Source organism: Euprymna scolopes, chromosome 22 (genome assembly GCF_053919585.1).
Source record: "Euprymna scolopes isolate OS-2025 chromosome 22, ASM5391958v1, whole genome shotgun sequence".
NCBI lineage: Eukaryota > Metazoa > Mollusca > Cephalopoda > Sepiida > Sepiolidae > Euprymna > Euprymna scolopes.
Window position 1 is genome coordinate 9228587 of NC_136503.1, and position 18775 is coordinate 9247361.

Sequence of the window (18775 nt, forward strand, 5' to 3'; positions counted from 1 at the left end):
AAAAAAAATAGCTTTAGATAAAAGTGGCAGAAACTGATTCTTGAAAGTGTAGAATCCTTTGAGAATAGCCTCATACAGGAGAGTGCTTACAAACGATTAGTTTGCAAAGGTGAACAGGGTTTAGCACCAGTTCCACAAAGTCACCACACTAACTGTGCCATATGTAAAAAAATGATGCCTACCTCTTGCTAGCATCAAAAGCCACTTTCCCAAATGTGTAAAATAGTGATGGGACGATTCCGATATTTTTCCAGATTCCGATACAATTACCGATTCCATCATAAAATTTCGATTCCGATACAATTACCAATTCCGATTTCGATTCTATATTAATCTCTAAATAATTAGCTATAGATTTGTTATAACAGACTATGCACATGCCGTGCATACCACACTGTACGCGTGCCGCGGTGAGTATACGTATGCCATATATAATCAAGTATACATATAACTATCAGCGAATATGTTGAAAAGTTATGTGAATGCCATTCAATAGACAACTTTAACTGCTGAAATCCAGGAAACTTGGTGATTGCGCTCTGTACAAAGTTAACGAAAATCAAAGAAACCATTGATTTGCGGTGTCATCAATGCATTCTTTTGCAGAATAAAATGAATGCATTCTTTGATTGTATAGTGACTATGATCAAAAGCAGGTTCTTTATGATAATCAGCACCAATCACCTTGGTTGTTGAATCAAGGTGGAATGGTGAAATATTTTGTCAAATCTTGAAACCAAGAAAATTAGATGATAATGACTGTTTGGTGATATGAAGATTACTCGATGCTGTCTTTGTAAATTCCATTGACATGGTGATCGTAGAGAAGTATTGGTCAGGATACTGACTAACGTCATCACTAACTGCAGTATTTGAGTTTGACATGGTTCAACCAAAAAGGCCCAATCTTGTTGCACACCAATGCTTCACCCACATATCTCAAACACTTCACATAAAGAAAGCTTTTAAAAATTGGTCTATGAAATTCTGTCTGGCTGTATTTGTGGAACATCTCGACCACCAACCATGACAATCACATTTTGTGTGAAATAAAGGATGTGAGTGAAAATAATTTTTGAAAGATATAGAACATAAGTTAGTGGCAAAAATGTGTGGATTCTAATGATTTTGTTTAAAAAGATTTATATTCATTTAGAGGTAAAAGAACAATATTTTCTTATTAATAACTAAATGTTTGCATGTTCCAATCTAGAATCGATACTAATTTATTAGATTATAACTTACTCTTTATCTATGTCGTTTGTTATTATCTCACCTCATGTTGAAAATCTATTGACAAAAATAAAAAAGCAAAAACATTTCTTTCCTAAAAAAAGTAGTTAACCATAGTCGAGGGAGACCCAAAGGTTCTTTTTTCATTAGCTACTACACTGATGTGGCAGAAAGTGCCACTTCTTTCCCCAGGATTACTCAACTTATCCTTGATATTTACCGGATTATGATAAGTGTTTAGTAATGTGTCATCACATACTATTTTTGAATCTTTGGTATAACAAGATTGAGTATTGAACTTCAATCTCTCGGCTCATTAATGAAGTGTCTAACCATTATGACTAATAAAGTCATATATTTTTGTTAGAAGGAATTAGATAATAACACTGGTACAGAACAGTTAAGAGTAAAATAAATGAAGTCAGAAATAGTGTTAAAAGAATGAATACAAGGATATTTTGGAGAGTAGTGAATAAAATATTTAAAAGACTTTCATCTATCTACTCATTATGTACATACATACACACACACACTGGATACACCAAACTGGCATTGTGTGGCATCTATTACATTCAAATTTTGTTTTATAAATATTGCTATGTTCTATACCTGTCTTTTTATCATGTTCAGTATCTGTGATAAAAGACAATTTGATGTAAGAATGAAGAAAGTGTGAAAAAGTCATAGTAGTAAGAGCCAACAGTTAGCATGTGCCTACTGTAGAGAAGCACTCGCACTCAAACTTGGAACCTTTCTGATAAAAAAAAAATACAAATGCAAATTTGGGCGCTGTCTGGGTTTCAGGTGGCACCATAAAAGGACGGATTTTGTGCAACAGGTGGTGTTCATTTTTTGGACGTTATCTCATTCGTTGTGACTTGGAAAGAAGATGAAGTACTACTGCTGCTTGGATGAATAAGTGAACAAGTCGTGGAAGAGACACCTTTTGTGCTGGCTAAATACAATGCTGAGGGTTGGTGTGGCAAATCGAGAGTTAAGAGGATTTAGTTGTGACCCTTTTTTTCTGCTTTCAAGCAATTTGGCCGTTATTATGAAAAAGATACAGTGATATGATAGAGCCATTTACTGGCGAGGGAAATGTGGTGGGAATGCTGAAGAAAATTATGTTTGTAAAGAGAATTCAGAAAGTGTATGATGTGGCTAACCTGCTCCAATTGTATCTAGAGAGGGATGCATTGGCCCTCTATTTGGAGATGGACAACAGTGACCAACTGGATATTAAGAAAATAGAGATTTGGTTAAAAAAAAGTATTCATAGATGGTGCGTTCACAGCCTATAGGAAGGTGACTAGCTGGTGAGCAGGTGGAGGTTTACGCAAACATCAGATGGTTGGTTTGATTAGCTGGTTTAAAGGGAATTGGTCTGGAAAGGCTTGCCAAACTGATTTTTGTTACGGGGTTCCCTGATGCCATCTCTATTGAACTAAAGACACTAACAATTGAGATTTTGACCATGGGAGACCTAATAGCAAAAGCAAGGGTGCTGACATTGACTAGAAACCAAAGAAAATGTGGTTGCAGCCATGAGTTCAATCAGTGGTAAATCTGTTGTTCCTACCAGGAGCAGTACTAGCAGTGGTGTAAACTGTTACAAATGTGAATGCAAGAAAATGGAACCCATTGCTAATAATGTAGCAAGGTTGGACACTGGGTTCAAGATTGTTCAGGAAACTAATAAAGTGGCAAGTTATTAGTGCCAGCCTACTTTCCCACAAAGATGTAAATGGAACAGTTCTGGAGATTATCGTCTATGTTTATGGAATGCGGTGTTTGGCATTTATCAACACAGGATGCTTGCATACAATAGTAGATGTGAATTAATGTCAATCCTGGAAGACAGCAAGAGTGGACATGATATCTACTGGAAGCTGTGCATGCTGGAGCAGGGAAATGGTCACCATTTTCACAAACGAAAGCGATTATGTCGCAATCAATGTTCTGGTAGTGCATACCACCAATGGGTTTGATCTGCTGTTAAAGATCAAGGCGATAAAAACACTGGGAGATATCACTGTTAGGCCTACAGGTGCAGTTCCAGTCGGTGATGAGAAAGTTCCCATGTGTGTGATCATCTCCACTTGTGACTTTACTGTTACACTCGGCCATTGGAGACCAGAATGGATTGCAGCATGCAATTGAGCAGATGGCCATGCACCTGAAGAAATGCGCAATTGAGTGCCCGAATATCAAGTGGCTGCAAATCAAGTGGCTGCAAATATCTGACCAAAAACTCTGGGCATGGATGAACAAAGCTTGACTTGTGCCATACTCAGAAGAAAGACTTGAATGTTCCAAGAGGTTAGTTCTGTTGATGGCTGTGATGCAGGAGAATAAGGCAAAAATGCGGTTGGTGATGGACTACACAGTCACAGTCAACATGGATGTTTGCGCTGCTAAGCTGGTGCCAAAAATGGCCTAACATATCACTGTTGGATTTCTGAAGAGTATCTCCAAGTCTATAAGACGCTGTGTTCATATAAGATTGTGGAGACTGATGGGAAGAGATAATGTCTGACACATCTGGGGTTTGGGCTGAACATGGCTCTCCTTATCAAGGCTAAAGATGTTATGCCTGCACCTCAAATCAGGGAACATTTGGCTAGATTTGGATTAGAATTGTTCGAGGAAGGCATAGGTGTTAGGGTTGACATTTTAAGAGAGCAGTGTCCTGCAGTGAGAGTGAGGAAATTTGGTCCTAGATGTTCCCAACATCGTCACATGATGAACTGTATTCTCCCAGTACTGTGTGACTATGTGAGGCAGGAGGGGTAATCAACAGGAAAGCTAGTTCAATCATAAATGGTTAGAATAAGGTGACAGACTCTCTACTTATGGAGACTGGTGTGTGGACAGCCAGGAACTGAGCGTGTAGGTTGATGCTAGCATGCTAGCAGCTGAGGTTGTATTGGAAAGACACAGAAATGTGACTTGAAAACTATGCACAACATATTAATCTGGTTGAACTGGATGCGATGTTGAAGGGAATTAAATTGGCATTCCAGAGGCAGACTAAGGTGTTGCACATAAAGACAAACTCTGCATGTGTGTATACAACTGGGTGTTGGAGACTCTCAGCGGGAAAGCAAGAGTTTACACAGAGGCTGCCAGTGAGATTTTTTTTTTTTTTTTTTTACAAGGGTGTCACCACTTATCAAGGCCCAGAGGCCACTCGAGGATAAGGTTTAATAGGTATACATTAGTCATTGTGATTTTAGCATAGTAAACAGTGGGAATTTTGAAACTTGGATTACTTAGGGGGACGATTCAATTAGAACTTGTTCACATTGGACTTTTTCTTTTTTTTTTTTTTCATAGATATCAACTCATTATCAAGGCCAAGAGGCCACTCAAGGATAAGGGTTAAAGAGTGTACAGTAGAAATTGGACAATATAATAATCATTAGTAATGAAAATTTGGTAAATTTGATAACTTATATGGAACGGCTCATCAAGAACTTATTTACGTTAGACTTGAAGACAACCATATTGTAGTCAGCCGGAAAGCAGGAAAACGGAAGACAATTCCACAGGCGTGCAGTTCTAATATAAAAGCTTTGTTCATGGAATCTACGTTTAGGTTTAGGCACAGATAAAGAGTGGGGGGAATTATTGATAGTGTTTACAGCTAGACGAGTGTTTCTTGTGAAAGTTTGGCGAGGAGGGACCATAGATTGAAGCTCAATCGAACACTTTCCATGAAAATAACGGTACATCAGAGACAAACTCGCAACATCTCTTCTGTGAGATAGAGGTTGCAAGGAAGAGAAAAGGATATCTCCTACGAGGCTACGAAGTCTATTTTGAACTCTATCAAAGCAGGACAAGTCCTTTCTAGCAGCTCCTGCCCAGATGTGGCAGCAGTATTCCATCCTTGGACGTACCTGGCTCTTATATAGATAGAGAATTGCATCAGCAGTGAGATATCTACTGGATCGATAGAAAGATCCCACCATTTTTCCAGCGGCCTTGGCAACAGATTTGATGTACGTGTTCCATTTAAGATCAGGAGTAATGGTCAAGCCCAGAAGCTTGTCAAAACTTGAGGCCTCCTGAAGACGAGAGCCATTCATTTCAATTAATGCCAGATGTGGATCAGAATGTTGATGATGTAAAGAGAGAAGCTTGGTTTTAGATGCATTAAAAGTAACCAGCCACTCCTTTCCCCATTGTACTGCATGCTCAAGATCAGAGAAGAGAGAATTGGAGAGAAATTGGTCGTTTACTGTCTTAGATGTGCTACCATAAATGGTAGTGTCGTCAGCATAAATGTCTACAAATGATGTAAGAATGTGATTTGGAAGATCATTAATGTAGATCAGGAAAAGAGTTGGGCCCAGGATGGACCCCTGAGGGACACCGGCATTAATACTGTGGGCTTCTGATTTTTGCCCCTCAACTACTACTCTTATGAACCTATCAGAAAGAAATGATTTAATAATTGAGAAGACATTTCCAGCTATACCATAGCTAGAGATCTTATGAAGTAAACCTTTATGCCATATCCTATCAAAGGCCTTAGATATGTCAAGAGCAATTGCCCTAGAAAGGTTGCCTCCGTCGAGAGATTTGCTAATCCTATGAGATATAACTGTAAGCACATCTGCTGTAGATCTAGCAGAAAGGAAACCATATTGAGTGTCACTAAGAAGGTTATTTTTGTTGAGATGGTTGATTACTTCTGTATTTAACACAGATTCCAGCAACTTACTCATGACGCACAGGAGACTTATTGGCCTGTACTGAGATGGAGATGAGCGATCACCTGAATTCTTAAATACAGGGCATACAGATGAGATTTTCCAGGGAGATGGGAAACTATTCTCCTTAAGACAACGTTTAAACAGTTTTGTAAGTATGGGCGCTAGTTCAGGTTGAAGTTTTTTGAGTACTATAATTGGAATACCGTCCGGGCCAGTTGCTTTACTGGAATCAAGGTTTTTGATTAGCTTCGCAACATCACGTACAGATATACGTATATCACATAGTGTGTTTTCAGATACAGGAGGAAATATTGGTGGTTGGCGGCCTTGATCGCAAAAGGTAGAATTAGCTGCAAAGTTCTTGACAAAGAGTTTGGCTTTGTCTGATGCTGACGAGATTACCTCAGGTCCATTGATGATAGTTGGAATGGAGCGCACACTTCTGTTCAGAATTCTGTTTGCTATTTGCCAAAACTGGTGGGAACCAAGCTGCTGCTCAGCTACTTTGGACTTAACAGATTGAGCATACAACTCTCTTGCGCTCTTTATTACTTTCTTACAATGGTTGCTGGCAGTCCTGAAAGCGGCTTTAGTTTCCATACATCTATTACGTTGGAAACAGTGGAAAAAGTGATTTCTGTGCGCAATGGCAGCAGCACATTCTGGAGAGAACCATGGCTGGCTGTTAGGTTTTTGCTGAAACTTTTTCGAGGGTATGAAACGATCAATACCTACAATTAACCATTCCGTCAGGTCTAATACTATAGAGGACACATCCTTTTTAAATATGGAATGTAGAGGTAGATCAGTTATAAATGTACGGAAGCTATCCCAGTCAGCCTTAGTGTATCGATATACTGTACGATGGAGAGGTACGTCTGGGGACTTATTACATTTCATTTTTATCTTAATTGATACAACAGAGTGGTCGGAAGATCCAAGAGGCGACAGAACAGAAACTGAACATAGTTCAGAGCAAGTTGTGAGAAAATGGTCTAGTAGGCTCGCATACTGGCCGTCATTGTCGGGCACATGGGTGGGTTCCTGAACAATCTGAGTGAGGTCATAGGCAATGGAGAAATCATGACAGAACCTCCCCTCATCATCGGTCTTGTTTGAGTGGGTCAACCATTCGACGTTGTGAACATTGAAATCTCCACATACGTGAATGTTAGCTGAAGGATAAGCAGATAGGACTTGGTCAATTTTCTCAGATATGCTTTTAAATATAGTAACTCCGCTGTTGTGGGGGCGATAGAGAGTAAATAAAAATGCCGTAGTGTGAGCTAAAGCAACCCGGAAGCACATATAGGGTAAGTTAGGATCTTCCCTGGAGATGTCCCTACCACATGGAAAGCTATCTTTAATATAGGCACATATTCCATGCCCATGGCGATCTTGGGGGTCAGATTTAGAGGTTAAGTTAGAGTATCCTTTAATTGCGAACTCTTCTAGGGAAATAGCCTGTTCAATGCCAGTTTCACTTAAAAATAAAAGGTCTGGTTTAGTCTCCTGTAATTGGGTTTCAACCTCTGGAAGGTTAGAACGTAGACCCCTGATGTCGGAGAAGGAGACATGGTAGTAGGGGTCTACGTTGGAAGTTGGAGAACCGGGTTTAATCGTGTATTTTGTCTTGAAACTTGTCATGATGAAATTTTGAAATTTGTGGACTAGATCATCAGATTTACTTAGAGCAGGACAGAGAGGGGAAATTAAGAGAGAAAAAGAAACGAAGAATTTTTTTTTTTTTGTAGCACATGATAAGGTAAAGCCGTAACAATTACCCACTAGTATGGCATCGAGAGGCCCCACCAGAAGCTACTGCATGGTCCAGAATCCATTCACCAAATGGCAATACAGCAGCCCCAGTACTTTGCACTTGCTGATAGGACAGCCTCCTTAGTGGTTAATCCAAGGTTCAGGTCCCTGACTATCAGGCGGATAACGACAGCCCAGATGTTCATGAGAGGGTTAAGCTGACTCAAGGATCTGGTAAGACAAGTTCTTAATGAATGTGACATTAGTTGTGTCAATTTACAACATGCCCAATCAATTGACATTTGTGCCACAATGGTGGTTCAATGCCATGAAGGAGGATGGAGGGCCCGAGCCTCTGATTGATGCAGTGCTGAGCTGGATATGACCCAGATCATGGCTTTTCACAGAAAAACCCTGGAGTGCAATGTACCACTTATTTCACCAGAAAAGTTTACCCTGCGATGACAAAAGCAGCAGTCAAGTTGGCTATATGAACATGTGGAATGCCAATCTATAGATCCAGCAACAGTCCACTGGGAAAAGAGAAAGCTAGAGATGAGCAGCAATTGGCAATGGTTGGCAATGTACATTACGCACTGCAGTGTTTACCATTTCCTAACTATCAAAGTTTTTCGTGTGAAGGCAGTTAGCACAGCAGGACTCAGCAAACATGATTCGTGAACTGGAAATGGTTTTTTGTGTATATGGCCCACTGCAGGAGCTACACATGGATAAGTAAGTACACAGTTAGGAATTTAGGATATTCACAGATGAGTGAGCCGGGAGCCTGAGATTTTGTTGCACATAGGCCCTGGCTGAGAATAGCATACCAGAGCATTACCATTATATTGTGATATGAATTACAGCCAGGATTTTATCTACTAGTATAATGTGCTCTCAAAAGACAGTGATTTCTATTTAACTTAATTAACCAATACCATTTACCATTATGAAATCCAGATGAAAAGAGTTGATATTATGCCACCATCAGTAAGGAGAATAAGGCAAAAATGCGGTTGGTGATGGACTACACAGTCCCTATCAGGTTAGAGACTAGGTGTGGGTGCCTTCACCCACACAGAAATACGAGATGCTCACCAAAGCAAAATCTCAAACTATGGGTGGGATATGAAACGATGGATTTATGTTTCCATTTGACACAATCACAAGATTTTTTGATTGAAGGCCATTTTTTTATTACAGTGATCTCGATGCAAGGTGTCTGTCCATCTCATCATGGGTCACCTCTCAGCAAATTCTACTGCAAATACTAGTTTTGTGATAGTATAATTGTTGACCCTCAGAACATGTCTAAACCATCTGATGTCATAGCACCTTTGGATGTCTTAACTGCAGATATAATCGAACAGTGTTATTACAGACCTCGAACAGAGCATTTTGGTTCCCATAACTGTGAATCTTCATTCATTATTGGTAAGCTGTACAAAGTAATGTGTCTCACAACAGTCCAGATCTTTTACTTTAGACAGTCAATGATATTACAGTCACAGAGAATGGCAGTGGTGGTGTGCCACATAGCATTGATGCGTGCAGCAACTTTGTTCCCAAAATGTTGCTTTCATTGCAATGTAAATTAATATTGATAGCATGCATTCTCACAAAATCAAAACTTGAATCCTGTCATGTTCGTTTTAATTCTCGCATAAATATTCTGTCTTCCAAGTATTCAGAAGGATCAAACTTCACCAACTTGTCCTTTCAGGACTTGTTTTCTGAGGTTGGATTTACTCTTGGAAGCAAGTAGAACATCAGTATACAAGAGTGTCCAGGGTATGGGCAATGCAAGTCCTTGATGATGGTAACCATAAGAAAGATAAAAAGCAGCATGTTAATAGTTCCAATCAGACTCTTTGACGAGTTGTACAGTAGTGTGACCTAACTAAACAGCTCTGTGAGAACACTATGATATCATAGCACATATCAGATTATATATTGGCATGAAGTCAAACGATCAAGGAAGGCAATATATAGTGCCTCTGACTTCTCGACTTGCTTCTTTAACAAGAGCTTTACTGTATAGATGCCATCTATAATGTAGCATTTAATGAAACCACAGATTATGTGTAATCATGACAATTTCTCAGATTCTGAAGTCAAGAATCAAATAAAAAATTTTCATTGCCTGAATAACAAAGTCAAATTGGTCTATAGCTATTAAATTCAGCAGGACTGCCTTACTTCAATGATTGACATTGTTAGACTGCAGTTCAAATCAATCAGAATAGTCATTTCTGCATCAACCATGTAGATGCATCAAACAGTTGCATCAACCATGTAGAAGTTCAAGTTCACATTGATCATGCTATAGTGTTTTTGCTTTCAGAGATGCCAGGGGTTTCTTCACCTCACTCTTGGCTGCCCTGTGTGCACAATAACTGTCAGCAAGAAGTTTGTGGTAGCATTTATTCTTGATCCGCATTTCCAACAAGTTTCAAACTTTGGTGAACAGACTTTAGTCACTTCTTTGATGGAGACTGTTTCCTGTCTCCACTTGTGCTAAATATTGGGGACCAAAGATAGTGATCTTTGTGTCAATCTCGCATTCTTTCTCCTTCCATCAGCAACACTTTATGTTGAACCATTTCAGGTTAGATAAGGCTCGATGTGCAAATCACTGAATGATATTTTGGCATCACTGTTTTGTATGATATTACTTTGGTATCCATGACGACTCATTATTTATTAATTTAAATAGTATTAACATAAAATTGATTCAGTATGAATTACAGGGTGTGATCACAAGGTAATTTATTGTGATGTGTACAAAAGTGATTGCTTGATTGGTTGTTTTAGTTGACTAGAGAGAGAGGATTTGAAGTGATTTAACCAGTTGCAGTTTGAATTTAAATGATACAAGTACTAATTCATTATTTTGTCAGACTGATGTGGATGATCTTGCCAGAAGCAACTCCTACTTCAGGAAAATGCTCCAAACTAAAACTTATAATTTTAAGATTAAATAATCATCTTCTCCTTTTGAGAGAAGAAACAGAGAGTCTGATACACAGCAAAGATATCCTCAAGAATTCATGGTCAGCCAACAAATCTCACAAAGATAAAATCTTATGCCCAGTTTCTATTAAATAGTTGTGGGAATGGAAATTCCCAGGTTAACTCGATTGTCGCCCTTTAACTCTGATAACCAGAGAGCAACCTAGCCACGTGACTTCCTGTTTCTTATTTTTCTCTCTCTTGCGCGCTAGATCCTCAAGCAGTCAACATGTAATCAAAAACCACTCTGGTGGCATCGGCCACCAACCAGCTTACCTGACTAACCGTCAGCCTCTCATCAATCGCAAGTAACGAACTCTTATTCTTTCTATCTCTTTCTTAATATTTCTCATGTAAATTTATGTAAATAAATTGCATTCCTTTGCTGATATATACTAGTATGTTTTCGTCATCATTATGCGACCTTTCGCTTTTCAATCCTTCTACCATCCAATACATTCACCATACACATGGGGATGGGATTGTCTATCACAAGCAAACCATCCTTCCATCCCTCCACATAGTAATACAAAGCTCATTCTCCAAAGTTGATCAAAAAGAAGTTTTTTTGCCAATGTCAATTTTAATTCAGTTAGTCTCCTAATTTTCTCAAGTGATTAATTTTGAGGGATATTTTAACCCTCGCTAAAGTTTTCCCCATGAAATCAGAGTTATTTTTGTGCTAATCGTCATATAATTTAGTGAGGCCTTTTTTAAAAACTCAAAAGAATAACAAACAAACGGAATAAGAGACATCAACAAAAACAAGTTCTTTCTGATCAGCATCGGTGACGAAAAATAGAGATACTATTAGAAACCCAAAACTGAAAGAAAAAAAATGACCAGAATAAAAAAAAAAAGAAAGAAAAAGAAAATTGATGCGAATAGTTACCAGTTTGTCCATATGCGAAAATACAGCCGTTGTAACCTTCATAGGCTAATCCTAAGATGTCGCGGCCGAGGCACTCAAATACTTTTGCTTGGTCTGAAAGGGAGAAATAAAAATCATTATACAATACAAATAGGTAATATACATGAATTTCAAGGAACATTGATGAAACTAGATAATGGATACCAGCAAAGATTATGGAATAAATTGAGTATAAATCCAGTGGAATTATTGCATTCATTTATACTGTAATAATATTAGAAAAGGTATGACTTTTTCCAGCTGGGAGTCAAATGCCAGTTTATGTTTAATGAATCATTCAATGAATTATTCCCAATAAGTGCTGTTTCAACATTAAATGATTCCGAAAAGGGTTGATATGCCATAAAACATGATATGACTTAAAAAAGACAAAAACAAGTTTCATAGTTTAAAAAAATGAAAAACAGTTAAGTTGAAGAAAAAAAAATTTTAATATTTAAAATCTTGGTAGGGAGCATCATTTTAAAAAAAGAAAAGAACTGAAGGAGAAAGGGCTCGAGTTGTTTTCTTAAAATCAAATCTTGTTTTGTATGTAAAAAAAATAAATATATTTTAACAAAAAGTTTTAACTAAAATTATAGCAATATTTTTTGTGGTGCATTTTAGGTGTCTATCTTATGTTGTACTTATTACTGCTGTCGACATGTTTATCATATCGATGTATCAGGAAACTTCATTTGAGAGAAAACTCATCAGTTCTACCTTATGACACTTCCATCTGTCACAGATTATTCAACAGATGCAGAGACATACTGCCAGTTTCTAGTGCAAATATTTCTTGGATTTTTCTGCAATGTCCTCTCTGCCAAAATATTTGTTGATCGCCTTAAGAACTACATTTTTTAAGGTTTGACTCCTCTAGATCTGCCTTATTCTGTCATTAACAATAGGTGGCCATTCACTAAAGACTGTAACTCCACAAGACTGTTTTCAGATACATGATAATGTTCATGCATGAGGACCTATCAAAGACACCATAGAAAGCTATCTCAGAATAGTACTACCTCTCTGCATGGACTCTAGTACACTCGTAACTAAGCTGCTTATTCACATGTTATTGTCTGCACTGATATAACTTTTGAACTCTCATGCTATAGGGTCACACTATTGCAATCAATTTTAGTTTAAATTAAGTGAAAAATCAAACTCCAAAGAAATAATGTAGCCATTGCCCCTCACCAGCACAATATATTTCTAGATTTATAGAACTTGATGCATTTGTTTTGTAAATAAAATATTTTTGGCATAAGGTTCCTAACAGATGCAATAAAATTTTAATTAATAGTGATGTAGTAGCAGAATTCAAACGTAACCAAAAGGAATTTTACAATAAATTCAAAATAAAAAATCTTCAAAAATTTCAAGAATTTTAGTTAAATTTTCTTTATCTTTTTTTTTTTGCTTAAAAAGTTTTGAGTAAAAGAACATGAACATGTCTGCAAATAAGTTTCCAGCTTAATTTTGTCATAGACGACAAAAAGAGTGACCTTCAAGAAAGGCTCTAATAACTATATTGAATCTAATAACAGGTGATAAAATATAAAAAATGGTAAGAAGCAAAAAGTTTCAGTTAGAAAAGTTTGTGAATGGTAGTAGTGCTGATGATGCAGTAAATACTGGTGTAGATTGTATTTGAGTTCTGTCAGCACAACTGTGGATGTTGGCAACCTTCCTATGATTAATACTGTGACTATCTTACTCTAAAAAAGATGTAAGAAAACTAATTTCAACACCTGAATCTGGAAGTTTATATTTAGAATACCCTCTCCTGACTAGAGAATGTGATGATCAAGTTTAGAAGCGCTGATAAACCTTACAACACCGTGTTAGTTATGTATATCTCATCTACCATTGGCCATTGATCCAGATCTTTACTCCGCTTTATCTCTGACTAGCTGGATACCTGGCGTTGCTCAATCGTACAATATACTTCAACATATTTTTCATGCAGATTGCGTATGTATAATTATAGAATCAATCTTCTATTGAATATTATATATCACAAAAAATAATTTGCCCTGCGGACTAATTTTCAAAAATGATTTAATGATAATATCGTTCATCAAATTCTGTTTGTGTTTGTTTGCAATATCATGTCAACTGATATTTAAGATTGACGATCTTTCTTCTCTTATAGATAAAAAAAAAAAATTTTACAAGGAAATATTTTCCATTATACCAGTGTAACATAAAATATTCCCCTATAAAAATTCTTTTTTATCTACAATGATCGCAGAGGAAAACTAGAAGCAAGTAAAATTTTGGAGGAATGAATAAAATTATTATTAAATTTTCTTTCTTATAAGCCCCTCCCCCAAATACATGTATTTGAAGATTTGAATGCCCACCACACTTGACAAAGGTGTCACACCTCAGAAATATGAAATTCCGGCATTACATAAAACTAATGATCACAGGAAAACTAGAAGCAAGTAAAATTTGGGGGGAATAAATAAAATTATTAAATTTTCTTTCTTATAACCCCCTCCCCCATTGTTAGCACTTCCTAATAAACTATCTAGAAATAACTATGGACCAAATTAACAATAAAAAACAAAGCAACTGATGTATTAGTTAAAAAAATGGATTTATTATAAATCACAAACTTCTAAGGTTTATTTACAGCAATAAAAAAAAATTGGAGCTAACAGGTTCTTTGTCACAGCAGTGATCAATTTTTAATCTTAAGAGTAGACACTGGCTGTAAGAACAATCAAAGCTAAGGGAAATAATTCTTTAAATAAAAAAATGTTTCAAAATCTAAAATTTCCAGGTTAATAATACTGATAACTGTTGCAGACAAAAGAATTGCTAGAAATGCCAGAAGAACAATAGTGTGGTACATCTGTAAATTAGATCTTTCAAGTTGAAGAATTTGTTGGTTTGAGTTTAAACTTTACTGAATATTTGCTGAACAAAATTCGATATCGTATGAGGATGGTATGAACAGCTAATTTGCAACAATTCAATGAAACAAAATATAGTTTCATTATTATTATTATTATTATTATTATTATTATTATTATTATTATTTTATTAATGCAAGCCATCAAAATATATAAGGGGTTTCTAAATCTTGATACATTTCTATGCTAAAATAATCAATTATAATCTATGGGAAGCAAAAAGAATACGACAAATTGAATAAAAATAAATATTCGGTTTTCAATAAAATGGCCAATTATATAATTGAATTAGATTTCTTAGACATACTTTTAGTAAGCAGTCTTCGTATTAAAGATACACTCAACCTTGAAGGATAGCATCGATGAGGAAATACAATTACTATGTCATTCCGTAGAGCTGCTGTGCATAACAAGGCTTCCAATCAACTCCCTCCAAATGTCATGCAATTATTTTGTATAACATTTGAAGAAAGAAAGCATTAATTCAATAAAATTGGCAACTGATATCTGAATTATTGATTAAAATGACACTTCAGAAGTAGGTGGTGGCTGTTTGAAGCAGTTGCATAGCAACAAGCAAAAGAAAAAAAATAATGGCAACAAGAAGGGAAAAAAATCGTGATAATTAAAAGAGAAAAACAAAGGAGCATCTGTGGCAAAAAAAAAAAATGTTCTTTAAGAACAGCATATGATATTTATTATTATCAAAGAATCTATTTTTTCATATTTTTGACTTGCATAAAAAAAGAGGATTTTATTGAAGTAGACATTTAGTAATCACTAATGATCACCATTGAACTGTGATGTAAACACCACTTTTAATTATTATAACACAAACATTTTTCAAACAAGTTATTCTCGATTATAATTCTGAATTTTTGAGATGAGGAGTAATAGTTGTATCATTTGGATTATTCGGACTACTCTTCTCATCTTCAGTGTTATTTTCACAACGAGTTAATATTGGAGTTAAGAGTTTAGGCTACTGACTCCACATTCCTATATATAAAAAAAAAAAAGCATTAACCTACTTTTTTCGGTTTTTAGTAAAGACCACCATGTTTTAATCATAAATTCTATGAGAGAAGATAAGTTTCAATCTATATAAATAAAACAGTAGATGTATATATGTGTGCGTGTGTGAAACTATTTAACCGATAAACTCTTAAACTACTAGTAACATAACACTGAAATTAACAGAAAATAGTGATCATACACCAAAGATGGTTTATAATGAGTAAAATCTTTGTTTGGATGGATAAATAACATCTACAGAAATAGGTCGGCAAGCTGACGTGCAAAATGTTCATTTCAACTTGCCAATATATTTCTATTACTTTTGCATATGCGCAAATTCATTCATAGCTTGAAGTGGTTTAATTTTAAATCTGTCAATAATTCTAACTGTAGGGAACGTGGCTGGGGCACTAAATGTTTTGTTTTCGATTCTAGCTGATGGCACCCTAGTCAATTTTTTTTTTTTTTGATCTTTTGAAATAAATACTTGATATTAGGTACAATATAATATTCAGTAGGCTCTGTAATAATTACTAGAAAGTCTGCACAAATTATAATATATTTAAGCATATTTTATAACAGAAAAAGCTTGTGCAATCCCCCTTGGTAGTAAGTAATATTTTAATTTAGAAAAAACATTAAGAAAAGAAAATAGAAAAAAGAACAAATAGGAAAAAAAAAAAAAAGAAGAACAAATAGGAAAAAGACATAGAAAAACGACAAACAGAAAAAAAGACAAATAGAAAAAAGCAAAAAAAGACAAAGAAAAATAGAAAAAAAGAAATAGAAAAGTAGAAAAAGTAGAAAAAAGAAATAGAAAGAGAAAAATAGAAAAAAAAAACGAAAGAGTACGAAAAACGAAAGAGTACGAAAAATAGAAAAGGTAGGAAAATAGAAAAGGTAGGAAAATAGAAAAGGTAGGAAAATAGAAAAGGTAGGAAAACAGAAAAGGTAGAAAACAGAAAAGGTAGAAAACAGAACACATAGAAAACAGAACACATAGAAAACAGAACACATAGAAAACAGAACACATAGAAAACAGAAAACATAGAAAACAGAAAACATAGAAAACAGAAAACATAGAAAACAGAAAACATAGAAAAAAGAAAACATAGAAAAAAGAAAACATAGAAAAAAAACATAGAAAAAAGAAAACATAGAAAAAAGAAAACATAGAAAAAAGAAAACATAGAAAAAAGAAAACATAGAAAAAAGAAAACACAGAAAAAAGAAAACACAGAAAAAAGAAAACACAGAAAAAAGAAAACACAGAAAAAAGAAAACACAGAAAAAAAGAAAACACAGAAAAAAAGAAAACACAGAAAAAAAGAAAACACAGAAAAAAAGAAAACACAGAAAAAAAGAAAACACAGAAAAAAAGAAAACACAGAAAAAAAGAAAACACAGAAAAAAAGAAAACACAGAAAAAAAGAAAATACAGAAAAAAAGAAAATACAGAAAAAAAGAAAATACAGAAAAAAAGAAAATACAGAAAAAAAGAAAATACAGAAAAAAAGAAAATACAGAAAAAAAGAAAATATAGAAAAAAAGAAAATATAGAAAAAAAGAAAATATAGAAAAAAAGAAAATATAGAAAAAAAGAAAATATAGAAAAAAAGAAAATATAGAAAAAAAGAAAATATAGAAAAAAAGAAAATATAGAAAAAAAGAAAATATAGAAAAAAAGAAAATATAGAAAAAAAGAAAATATAGAAAAAAAGAAAATATAGAAAAAAAGAAAATATAGAAAAAAAGAAAATATAGAAAAAAAGAAAATATAGAAAAAAAGAAAATATAGAAAAAAAGAAAATATAGAAAAAAAGAAAATATAGAAAAAAAGAAAATATAGAAAAAAAGATAGAAAAAAAAAGATAGAAAAAAAAAGATAGAAAAAAAAATATAGAAAAAAAAATATAAAAAAAAAATATAGAAAAAAAAATATAGAAAAAAAAATATAGAAAAAAAGAAAATATAGAAAAAAAGAAAATATAGAAAAAAAGAAAATATAGAAAAAAAGAAACCAAAAGAATAGAAAACAAAAGAATAGAAAACAAAAGAATAGAAAACAAAAGAATAGAAAACAAAAGAATAGAAAACAAAAGAATAGAAGAAAAAAGAATAGAAGAAAAAAGAATAGAAGAAAAAAGAATAGAAGAAAAAAGAATAGAAGAAAAAAGAATAGAAGAAAAAAGAAAGGAAAAAGAAAGGAAAAAGAAAGGGAAAAGAAATAGAAGAAAAAAGAAATAGAAGAAAAAAGAAATAGAAGAAAAAAGAAATAGAAGAAAAAAGAAATAGAAGAAAAAAGAAATAGAAGAAAAAAGAAATAGAAGAAAAAAGAAATAGAAGAAAAAAGAAATAGAAGAAAAAAGAAATAGAAGAAAAAAGAAATAGAAGAAAAAAGAAATAGAAGAAAAAAGAAATAGAAGAAAAAAGAAATAGAAGAAAAAAGAAATAGAAGAAAAAAGAAATAGAAGAAAAAAGAAATAGAAGAAAAAAGAAATAGAAGAAAAAAGAAATAGAAGAAAAAAGAAATAGAAGAAAAAAGAAACAGAAGAAAAAAGAAACAGAAGAAAAAAGAAACAGAAGAAAAAAGAAACAGAAGAAAAAAGAAACAGAAGAAAAAAGAAACAGAAGAAAAAAGAAACAGAAGAAAAAAGAAACAGAAGAAAAAAGAAACAGAAGAAAAAAGAAAAACAGAAGAAAGAAAAACAGAAGAAAAGAAAAACAGAAGAAAGAAAAACAGAAGAAAGAAAAACAGAAGAAAGAAAAACAGAAGAAAGAAAAACAGAAGAAAGAAAAACAGAAGAAAGAAAAACAGAAAAAAGAAAAACAGAAGAAAAAAGAAAAACAGAAGAAAAAAGAAAAACAGAAGAAAAAAGAAAAATAAGAAAAAAGAAAAATAGAAGAAAAAAGAAAAATAGAAAGAAAAAAGAAAAATAGAAAGAAAAAAGAAAAATAGAAAGAAAGAAAAAAAAATAGAAAGAAAAAAAAATAGAAAGAAAAAAGAAAAATAGAAAGAAAAAAGAAAAATAGAAAGAAAAAAGAAAAATAGAAAGAAAAAAGAAAAATAGAAAGAAAAAAGAAAAATAGAAAGAAAAAAGAAAAATAGAAAGAAAAAAGAAAAATAGAAAAATAGAAAGACAAATAGAAAGACGAATAGAAGAAAAAAGACTAATAGAAGAAAAAATACAAATAGA

At 34.0% G+C, this 18775-nt stretch overlaps 1 protein-coding gene across 22 annotated transcripts in view; it reads right to left on the bottom strand.

Annotated features, from left to right (window-relative positions):
- The window catches only part of LOC145243881 (kinesin-like protein KIF13A), a 1028209-nt gene that overhangs the window by 611838 nt on the left and 397596 nt on the right, over nt 1–18775 (bottom strand). For all 22 annotated transcript variants that reach the window (XM_080106966.1, XM_080106962.1, XM_080106977.1 and 19 more), the window contains one exon: nt 11617–11709. In XM_080106966.1, coding sequence (XP_079963092.1) covers nt 11617–11709 — 93 coding nt within the window. The remainder of the gene's footprint in view (nt 1–11616; nt 11710–18775) is intronic.